This window comes from Staurois parvus, unplaced genomic scaffold (genome assembly GCF_062004578.1).
Source record: "Staurois parvus isolate SC_StPar_1 unplaced genomic scaffold, SC_StPar_1.0 ptg000120l, whole genome shotgun sequence".
NCBI classification, from domain to species: Eukaryota; Metazoa; Chordata; class Amphibia; order Anura; family Ranidae; genus Staurois; species Staurois parvus.
In genome coordinates this window covers 1,970,865-1,982,071 of record NW_028317916.1, presented here as the reverse complement: position 1 = coordinate 1,982,071, position 11,207 = coordinate 1,970,865, and the positions used below count along the sequence as shown (strand labels likewise).

At 42.1% G+C, this 11,207-nt stretch overlaps 1 protein-coding gene across 1 annotated transcript in view; it reads right to left on the bottom strand.

The window, feature by feature from the left end:
* Positions 1 to 3,518: 3,518 nt before the first annotated feature.
* LOC149467157 (F-actin-capping protein subunit alpha-2-like) overlaps positions 3,519 to 11,207 on the bottom strand; it is a 69,430-nt gene continuing 61,741 nt past the window's right edge. Inside the window, exon 10 of the mRNA XM_089672087.1 lies at positions 3,519 to 4,467. Coding sequence (XP_089528213.1) covers positions 4,327 to 4,467 — 141 coding nt within the window. The 3' untranslated portion in view covers positions 3,519 to 4,326. The remainder of the gene's footprint in view (positions 4,468 to 11,207) is intronic.

The window sequence follows — 11,207 nt, the reverse complement described above, 5'->3', positions numbered from 1 at the left end:
TTCTCCCACCTGAGCTGTGGATCTCTGCAGCTCCTCCAGAGTTACCATGGACCTCTTGGCTGTTTCTCTGATTAATGCTCTCCTTGCCCGGCCTGTCAGTTTAGATGGACAACCATGTGTTGGTAGGTTTGCAGTTGAGCCATACTCTTACCATTTTCGGATGATGGATTGAACAGTGCTCCGTGAGCTTGGGATATGTTTTTTATAACCTAACCCTGCTTTAAACTTCTCCACAACTTATGCCTAACCTGTCTGGTGTGTTCCTTGGCCTTCATGATGCTGTGTGGTCACTAATGTACTCTAACAAACCTCAGAACAGCTGTGTTTATACTGAGATTAAATTACACACAGGTGGACTCTCCTTTCTAATTAGGTGACTTCTGAAGGCAATTGATTCCACTAGATTTTAGTTAGGGCTATCTGAGTAAAGGGGACTTAATGCATGCCACACTTTTCAGATATTTATTTTGTAAAAATTTTGAAAACCATTTATCATTTTCCTTCCACTTCACAATTATGTGTCTCTTTGTGTTGGTCTATCACATAAAATCCTAATAAAATACATTTACGTTTTTGGTTGTAACATCACAAAAATTGAAAATTTTAAGGGGTATGAATACTTTAAGGCACTGTATATGCCAATATACATGATAGTCCATGATATGGGCTTGCCAATGTACCAGATTCATGATACATGAGAGTCCATGATATGGGCTTGACAACGTACCAGACTTTTTTTTTTTTTGGTCTACAGTGACTGAGTTTATCACTAACAGTTATCCCTACCAAATATACAGTATGAAATCTAGCATGGGGTCTACTGAAAGATTTTAAGTAATTGGAAATTGCTAAAAAAAAAACAAAAAACAATCACTGTTATTTGTTCTTTTATACAAAAACAAATCATGTGTCTGAAAATGAAGGACCCTGACCCACCTATCTTACAACTATAGATATCTCTTTAATTATTCCCTCCCTTTATACAAAAGCTTAGCTAGACGCTGCCCCTAAACATTTGACAGAATATAGTTCTATATAAACCCATCCCGATTTCCTTACCTTCTACCATTCCCGTGTAAATCTCAATTTCTCCTCTACATATTCATTGTATGACCCTAATGTGATCTGAAACCTAAAATAAGCACACTGTAGTATTTTTCAATCATAATACACTTGTAACAGGGTTAAAAGAAGCGTATTGGTGGTGTTAGACCTGGTATGCTGGTTGAGGGAGAAAGCTGGAGCATGGAGATCTCATCACAAATTGATTTGATCATGTTTTTAAAATGATTGGCAAGGGAGTGGGAGGCAGAGCGGGGACAAAGCAGAGAATTTTGGGTAAAAAGAAAAAAAAAAAAAAGGACTGGATGGAAGGATGTTAAGAGTGGCAAAACAGGTTTTGTTTAGTCGCATGCAAGCTGGAATTGTATTTTAGGACAGATTTATCTATATTTATAGGGTAAAATCTTGCAGGGATTTAGTTTTATGCTCTAGTTGCTCAAGCACACCTTTGTGTCTATTGACAACTCTGGTGTTATCAGTTAGCCAGGGTTGCAGCAGGAAACTTGGTTATGTGCGCAAAAGAGGGGAGCAGGTGTCTTCAGGGAGGATGAAGGTAAGCTGTTGCAGACAGAAGTGAGCTAGCTCAGAGCAGGACGGGTAACATTTTTATTGTAAAAACAGTCAATAGCAGAACGAAGAAGGTAGGGTTTAAAGCAGTAACGGTTTCTGCATGTAACGGTTTGCTGGTTGGAGGCATGGAGGGTTACTGACAGCAAGAGTATCAAACAGACAAGATTGTAATCAGAGAGGAAAATGAGTGTTGGAGATGTTGAAAGAAGTGCAGAGGCGGGAGAATACAAGGTCGAAGGTGTTTCTGAGGGAGAAGTGCATGAACCTTGCATTTAGGTTAAAAGGGGAGGTTGGATTGAGATGCAGCTGGGGTGTTGACATTGGCTGTAATATAAAGTCACAAAGAATGACGGTGGGTATTTCAGAAAGTAACGTAGCCCAGCAGAGTAGTTGTCAAGGAAGTGAGACACTGGTCAAGGGGGCTAATAAATCACTGTAACCTACAGTAAACTGAGAAAAAAGACTAAGACAATGAGCTTCAAAAGGAGTGGGATAGAGAACTTGGATGGTGTTTTGTGGGGAAAGGTAAAGTCCAAGTCATCCTTTTCATCCACTATGTCTGGAAGTCTGACTGTAAGCCACCATGGGAGAGGGAAGCAAGAGAGGCAGTCAGATTCCTGAAGCCAGGTTTCAGTAACATCAAGTAGGCTGAAAGAATTGGAGAGAAAATGGTTGTTGAATTTGTTAGAGACTGAGCAGGCAATTCAGAGGACATATAAGAAGAGCTGGCTCATGGAAACAGGGTAACTGAAATAAGAGCGTGACGATTACAACTGCTGCCAGAGGAAAGAGGGTGTTGGTTCAGGTGTAGTTGGGCAGGGTTTGGGCAGATATCCACAGAGAAGCAGGAGGGTGAGGTAAGTAAAATGGGAACAAGATTTATGAGGTCTGATGGCCCAGTATTTTGGAAGTTGTTATATTGTGTTGCTCAGAAACATCAGGAGTATATGGGTGTAGTAATAGTTAGTGGGCAGGAATGAGGGTGATATGTACAGGTGCATCTCAATAAATTGTAATATCATCAAAAAGTTAATTTATTTCAGTAATTCAATTAAAAAAGTTAAACTCATATTATATAGATTCATTATACACAGAGTGATATTTTTCAACCATGTTTTTCAAGCAATGTTTGTATGCACTAAAATCCATTATATTTCCTAAAAATATGCATTTGAGAAACTGTTGCACAAATATCGTGCAACATAAAAAAATTGCAATTATTTTACAAGGTCTTTGCTTTCATAATAAAAAAATTAAAATATATGTTTTGGGGGTTTTAAGTAATTTTATAGCCAAAAATGAAGATTTTTACACGTGTACAAAAAATGAAAAGTTCTACTTCTGAAGTGACTAAGCAAGGAGGACATTACCGCAAGAAGGTTGGAGCAAGCATTTTGGAAGTTGAAGAAAGAGGGAAGCAGAAAGAATTAGATGGAAAGATGTAAGTGTACATGCAGACCAGTTAGGAGTGGATCACTGTTTTTTCCTTTTTTGCTCTGCCCTAAACTGCTGTTAATAGTGCCAAATAATGCAGAAAATGGCACTTTACACAAAAATGGCCAAGCGTGCCCCTCAATACAAAAGAGAATCCATAGCACATATTAAAGCTAGCCAGCAAAAAAGACTAAATTGTCTCAGCTATTTAGGTTACAAAACAGGTGTTTGCTGCATACATTTGCAAATACACATTGAAGCCAAACCAATGGCTGGCTGTTGCTGACTAGCTCGAAAGTATGCTGCCCTGTCCATCTGCACTTTTTTCCTAGTTTCAAACTGAGCAGAGTCCATATTTCCCATATTTTGCATCAGAATGATTCAATATTGTTCTCATACATCATTTTCAAGGGCCAAAGCGTATCATAGTTAGTTGCAAGCAAGTTCTACACTTACAAATAAAAAATCTGCATTTTAATGTCACATTGAGTTTGATTACATTTCAAGGGCAGAGAAGAGAAAACAAAAAATCTGACAGACATACACGTACTGGATTAAATATATTACAATTTACCTTGTTATAATACATTGGATGCTATACAGTAGAAAGTAAGAAGTTACAGCCTGGCAGATGAATTTCAAACCAATTTAAAAGTACCATCACAAAAACAAAATCATTGAATATACTTTATCATAGTCTGAGTTAAAAAAAAAAAATGAAAATAACATAAGAACTTGGCTTTGCATGGTTTGTGTTTTTTTGAAGTAAGGTATTAGTTTAACAGAACAAAATAAGGAGGTCTATGAAGCTTTGTTTCCCAATTAGTGAAGAGATGGAAGCCAACAGACTTCTAGCACATTACATATGGCTACGTTATAATAAAAGAATACTGAAGCCATAATGAGCACTTTGTTCCACACTGGCACTAGAATGAGATTTTTTTAGCATTGTAGTTTTAACCAAATTATACAAATGCAAGTTAATTTTAGAAAAGCCATAAAAAAGCACTTTGTCCTTCTAAAATGTTGAACACAGGGAAAATGACTTAAATAGATTACATGTACTAACCCTCAAAACAAAAATGTAAACTGAAATGAATTCATAATGTAAATTTTGTGCTGTAGCTGAATTTAATTACAGTATTTTAATTTTTAAAGCAAAGAGCCATCCTAACCAAGCAGGCTGGCAGTTTGAAAAACTTTACAACCATGTTTATTTGTAGTATACAGATACTAAAATCCATTCATACAACATTCTTTTTAGGCATTTTGCATTTCTTTTCCAATTTTGTAACTAAGAATCTTGTTCCAGTCAATCTTCGTGCGTGTCACTGGCAGCTGCCGACGTAAGGCTTTGAAAGTAGTGTCAGACATAGTCTGGTAGTTCTCGCTGATTGCAGTCTGAGAAAGAAAGAAATACAAGGGTTAAAATCATGGTGGTTAACGTACAGAAGTGCACTATGTTTACAAAGGGTGCTGTATACATTTATTCATGGTAGTATGCAGCAGACAAGACAAAATGGATAAGCTTTATTTTTTCCCCCCAAACAATACTAAATTTGACATATTTATTTACGTGCCAAGCTTAAAGTATATGTAAACCCTTACCTTGTAAAAACAACCTAATCAGTTTAAAATAGAAATGAAATGTAAAACATTTATGTGTGTGTGTGCATATACACTGCTCAGAAAAATTAAAGGAACACTTTTTGATCAAAGTATAGCATCAAGTCAATTAAACTCCTGGAATATTGATCTGATCAGTTAAGTAGCAGAGGGGGTTGTTAATCAGTTTCAACTGATTTGGTGTTAATGAATTTAACAACAGGTGCACTAGATGGGCAACAATCAGATGATCCCCAAAACAGGAATGGTTTTACAGGTAGAGGCCAATAACATTTTTTCCCTACTCATCTTTTTTGACTGTTTTTCACTAGTTTTGCATTTGGCTTGAGTCAATGTCCCTACTGGTAACATGAGGCGATACCTGGAGCCTACAGAGGTTGCGCAGGCAGTCCAACTCCTCCAGGATGGCACATCAATACGCGCCATTGCCAGAAGGTTTGCTGTGTCTCCCAGCACAGACTCAAGAGCATGGAGGAGATTACAGGAGACAGGCAGTTACTCTAGGATTGCTGGAGAGGGTCGTAGAAGGTCCTTAACCCATCAGCAGGACCGTTATCTGCTCCTTTGTGCAAGGAGGAATAGGATGAGCACTGCCAGAGCCCTACAAAATGACCTCCAGCAGGCCACTGGTGTGAATATCTCTGACCAATCAGAAATAAACTTCAGGAGGGTGGCCTGAGGGCCCGATGTTCTCTAACGCGCCCTGTGCTTACTGCCCGATACCATAGTTTGATTTGGCATTTGCCATTGAACTTCAGAATTGGCAGGTCCACAACTGGCGCCCTGTGCTTGTCACAGATGAGAGCAGGTTCACCCTGAGCACATGCGACAGACGTGAAAGAGTCTGGAGAACATTATGCTGCCTGTAACATCGGTTAGCATGACCGTTTTGGTGGTGGGTCAGTGATGGTCTGGGGAGGCATATCCATGGAGGGATGCACAGACCTCTACAGGCTAGACAAAGGCATCCTGACTGCCATTAGATATCGGGATGAAATTCTTGGGCCCATTGTCAGACCCTACGCTGGTGCAGTTAGTCCAGGGTTCCTCCTGGTGCATAACAATGCCTGGCCTCTTGTGGCGAGAGTATGCAGGCAGTTCCTGGAGGATGAAGGAATTGATACCATTGAATATATTTATATATATATATATACCGTCAGGTCCATAAATATTGGGACATCGACACAATTCTAACATTTTTGGCTCTATACACCACCACAATGGATTTGAAATGAAATGAACAAGACCTGCTTTAACTGCAGACTGTCAGCTTTAATTTGAGGGTATTTACATCCAAATCAGGTGAACGGTGTAGAAATTACAACAGTTTGCATATGTGCCTCCCACTTGTTAAGGGACCAAAAGTAATGGGACAATTGGCTTCTCAGCTGTTCCATGGCCAGGTGTGTGTTATTCCCTCATTATCCCAATTACAATGAGCAGATAAAAGGTCCAGAGTTCATTTCAAGTGTGCTATTTGGATTTGGAATCTGTTGCTGTCAACTCTCAAGATGAGATCCAAAGAGCTGTCACTATCAGTGAAGCAAGCTATCGTTAGGCTGAAAAAACAAAACAAACCCATCAGAGAGATAGCAAAAACAATAGGCGTGGCCAAAACAACTGCTTGGAAATTCTTAAAAAGAAGGAACGCACCGGTGAGCTCAGCAACACCAAAAGACCCGGATGACCATGGAAAACAACTGTGGTGGATGAGCGAAGACTTCTTTCCCTAGTGAAGAAAACACCCTTCACAACAGTTGGCCAGATCAAGAACACTCTCCAGGAGGTAGGTGTATGTGTGTCAAAGTCAACAATCAAGAGAAGACTTCACCAGAATGAATACAGAGGGTTCACCACAAGATGTAAACCATTGGTGAGCCTCAAAAACAGGAAGGCCAGATTAAAGTTTGCCAAATGACATGTAAAAAAGCCTTCACAGTTCTGGAACAACATCCTATGGACAGATGAGACCAAGATCAACTTGTACCAGAGTGATGGGAAGAGAAGAGTATGGAGAAGGAAAGGAACTGCTCATGATCCTAAGCATACCACCTCATCAGTGAAGCATGGTGGTGGTAGTGTCATGGCGTGGGCAGGTATGGCTGCCAATGGAACTGGTTCTCTTGTATTTATTGATGATGTGACTGCTGACAAAAGTAGCAGGATGAATTCTGAAGTGTTTCGGGCAATATTATCTGCCCATATTCAGCCAAATGCTTCAGACCTCATTGGACGCTGCTTCACAGTGCAGATGGACAATGACCCAAAGCATACTGCAAAAGCAACCAAAGAGTTTTTTAAGGGAAAGAAGTGGAATGTTATGCAACGGCCAGGTCAATCACCTGACCTGAATCCGATTGAGCATGCATTTCACTTGCTGAAGACAAAACTGAAGCGAAAATGCCCCAAGAACAAGCAGGAACTGAAGACAGTTGCAGTAGAGGTCTGGCAGAGCATCACCAGGGATGAAACCCAGCATCTGGTGATGTCTATGCGTTCCAGACTTCAGGCTGTAATTGACTGCAAAGGATTTGCAACCAAGTATTAAAAAGTGAAAGTTTGATTTATGATTATTATTTTGTCCCATTACTTTTGGTTCCTTAACAAGTGGGAGGCACATATGCAAACTGTTGTAATTCCTACACCGTTCACCTGATTTGAATGTAAATACCCTCAAATTAAAGCTGACAGTCTGCAGTTAAAGCACATCTTGTTGTTGTATTTCAAATCCATTGTGGTGGTGTATAGAGTCAAAAATGTTAGAATTGTGTCGATGTCCCAATATTTATGGACCTGACTGTGTATGTATATATATATATATATATATATATATATATATATAAATAAAAAGTGGCATTTATAAGTCACCACGTTCTCAGCTGCATAAGGAGTTCAGGAAGGAGAAACAGCAGCATACTGCTCTTTCTAGTGAATGGCTGTGTGGGGGATGAGAGGTCCTGTCAACAGAAGTCTGATCATTGGGGGGCAAGTTGAGTTTCAACTCAGCCAGAAAACAGACCACGCTGTGCTCTCCTGCCTCATGTGGTCAGTTTTTAATAAAAAAGCAGATGGACTGACAAAATCATAGGTATTTCACACAAAGGAAGCAACACAAAGAGCACAGGGATACGTTTTCATAAAAATACATGTTACAGAAAATACATATCAGGAATATGAAATGGTGGGATTTCATATTCTTTAATCTGTTTAGCAGCTATCGTGTCCCACTAATGTTTCTATAGTGAAGATATGCTTGAGAAATATTAGTCTAAGGGCTAACGAACTGAAAATGTGATATCTAGTAAGAAGCATGTTTTAGTTTTTACATATAATGCTGGTTTATTTTTCTTATACTGCCCTGATACTCATGAAACCAAGACCCGAATCCACCACAGGCAAAGGCTGGCATCAATGATTGATCAATCTATAATGCTCTAGAAGATATAATACTGTATAACCCTTGTAACGGAAGCGTAGGCAGGACAGAACACACAAAGAAGACGGGGAACACACAAAGCTTTATTGAACTCTGAAAGACACTCAATCAGAACAGTTCATGGCACTCCGCGACATGCAGCTCATAGGGACAAGGGGACTCAACGGGACTCCAGCTGTGGAGTCTGGCCCAGCACAACAGGGACAGTTCAGGACCCAGGTGGTCGGTGCACAAAACAGGGACAGTCCAGGACACGGGTGGTCGGTGCGCACACCAGGGACAGTCCAGGACACGGACGGTCGGTGCGCACACCATGGACAGTCCAGGACACGGGTGGTCTGTGCGGCCCAACAGGGACAGTTCAGGACACGGGGAAGGTCGGTGTGCACAACAGGGACACTTCAGGATACGGGTGGTCGGTGCGCACAACACGGACAGTTCAGGACACGGGGGGGGGGGGGTCGTTGCGCACAACAGGGACAGTTCAGGATCCGGGGGCTCTGTGCACACACTAGGGGCAGTTCATGGCTTCTAGGGACACTCACGGTAGGCGGCTTGCAGACGCTCAGCAGCAGACGGCTTCCAGGAAGGGGAGGTAGGCAACTTGCACGCGCTCAGCAGCAGGCGGCTTCCAGGGACCCTCAGCAACAGACGGCGGCCTTCACAGCGGCCAGCGTTTTAAGGAACAGCAGCGATCAGCAGGCAGGGACCCTCACAGCGGCCAGCTCCTCCAGGGGCCCAGCGATCAGCAGCAGGGGCCCTCACAGCGGCCAGGAACAGCAGCGGGGCTAGCATGGCCGCGGGGTCTGACCTGGGAAGAGGGGGCTCATGCAGAGTGCTCAGCGGGGATGTCTGCGGAGGCCCGGTCCCCACCCGGACCTCCCACGACAGCAGTGGCGGCGGGCCGAGGGAGAGCGGCCGGACAGCGTAGGAGGAAGGGAGAGAGAGAGCCTGGTCTCACGCTGGCCTTTTTAAAGGCTTTGCGGGACACTTCCTCGTTGCCCTGGCAACGGCCGGCGCAGTGCCGTGTTGCCAGGGTAACGAGGCACGCCCCACTCACTCCAGCCACACGCAGGGAGCGCAGCCTTTGTCTCTGGCGGGGCGCCGAGCACGGGAAGCCCTGCGCCCACTGGGGAGCGCGCAGAGACCTCCCAGCGGCCCCCCACTGGGATTTCCTGGCGAGTGGGGGGGGGGGGGTCACAGTGGTCCCCTCCCCTCATCCTGCACAGCCTGCTTCACGGCTGTGTGCGGCGAGGGGGAAGGGAGCGAGTCGGGCGCACGTGACACCGATTCCCACCTCTCACAGGATATATGACTGTTTATAAATAGTTCTTGGGGTGGTGTCTCTAAGTTCAGAATCAAACTGAGAGAACCCTCCAATGTGCCTTGAAATCCTACTGTGCTGCTCAACCCTTGTGCCAGTGAAGATATGAATTACTTTTCTTGTTAAGACACAGTGTTTTCTTTGTACTAATATGTCATTGTATCATAAGCATAGTGCTATTGGTAAATTGTTGAAATACAAATATGGATACAAATATGGATAAGCGTAAAATGATTCTTGCCATCTCATAAAGTTGAACAAAACAGGACTTATTGTAAAATCTGTTTCTTAGGGACACTACCAAACAAAGCTGTTAGTCAGCCAGATATAAAACCTCCCACGCCCATCAAGCTCCAGTTTTGTTTGATAAGCAGTAGTAGGAGAGGATCATAAATGCTGGGGCTGTGTGGTGGACATATGTTTCCAAATAAACTCCAAGAAAAGCATTTAACAGTAAGTATAAAAATCCAGTTTTCATTTTTGTTCATTAGGAGACATTAGGGTTAGTCCAAAAGGGATGTCCAAAGTTGTCCAAGCAACACAACAACTAAACCCCAATAAGCCCTCCAAAACAATGTACAGTTGGGAAAGCTTGAGTCCTAAAGAGCTGCCTAAAGGATCTTACATTTGAAGCTGGCATCAGGACAGTCCTGACCATCCACCTGGTACAAACTTTGCAAATGTGAGAAACCGATGTGATGCTGAAAAGTTTGAGAGATACAGATTAGATCTAGCAAAATGCTCCTGGACAGGCAAGGGTGGAACCTTCTCCTTTAATCAAAAGGCATAAAATGATGTGCTGCCTAATCAAACTAACAACAGTGGATTGAGAAGCAAGTTGTCCCTTCCAGAGACCCTTATGAATAAAAAAAGGTAGTCAATCCTTTAGAAGGAAACTAAAAGGTGAGACAAACCAGAACAGCTTGCACCACATCCAACATCTCCCTGGCATGTACCGCTGCAGGACAGAAAGATAGAAGGGCAATGTCCTAGTTAAGGTGAAAGGGAGAAAACACCTTAGGGAGAAGAGAAGCCTTAGGCATCAGGATAACCTTGTCTAAGTGTAGCACCAGAAAAGGTGCCTTAAAAGACAAGGCTGCAAATTCAAAACTTGCCTTATAGAGGTGAGGGTGACAAGCAAAGGTTTGCCTTTTCAGAGCAGACAGAGGAATCTCTCTTGTGGGTTCAAAAGGCAGGTCTGAAGAACTGACTGAACCAGGTTGAGGTTCCAATAAGTCACGTGGATATACAGGTGGAACTATGAATGACACCATGCACAAAAGCATTCAAAATGGAATGAGAGGCATGAAGCCTATGAAAAATAATGAGAGCCAAGATCTGAAATCTGATGGTACTCAAAGCCAATTCTGCTCCAGAACAGGCCAGAGAAAGGCCAAAATGCATGCCATAGAGTACCTCCCAGGATACAAATATATTGACTTGGACTATGCCAAGAACACCATCATTGGTAGACCTTGCAAGAGGAGCATTCCCTAGCTTTTAGGATAATCTGAATAACAGAATTATATAGGCCACTATTTTTAGAACCTTGCTTTAACAACTGGCATTGTATGGAATCACCACTCTTGGAAAATGTTCATTTAATTGTTTAATTGTGTAGAAAAAAAAGAACAAAAACAAAACTAATCACAGACATGCCTCAAAACTATTTTCATTTAACTCTCTGGCTTTAAGAAACACTAAAAAAAAAAAAAAAAAAAAAAAAAAAAAAAAAAAGAAGAAAACTGTAGTCAG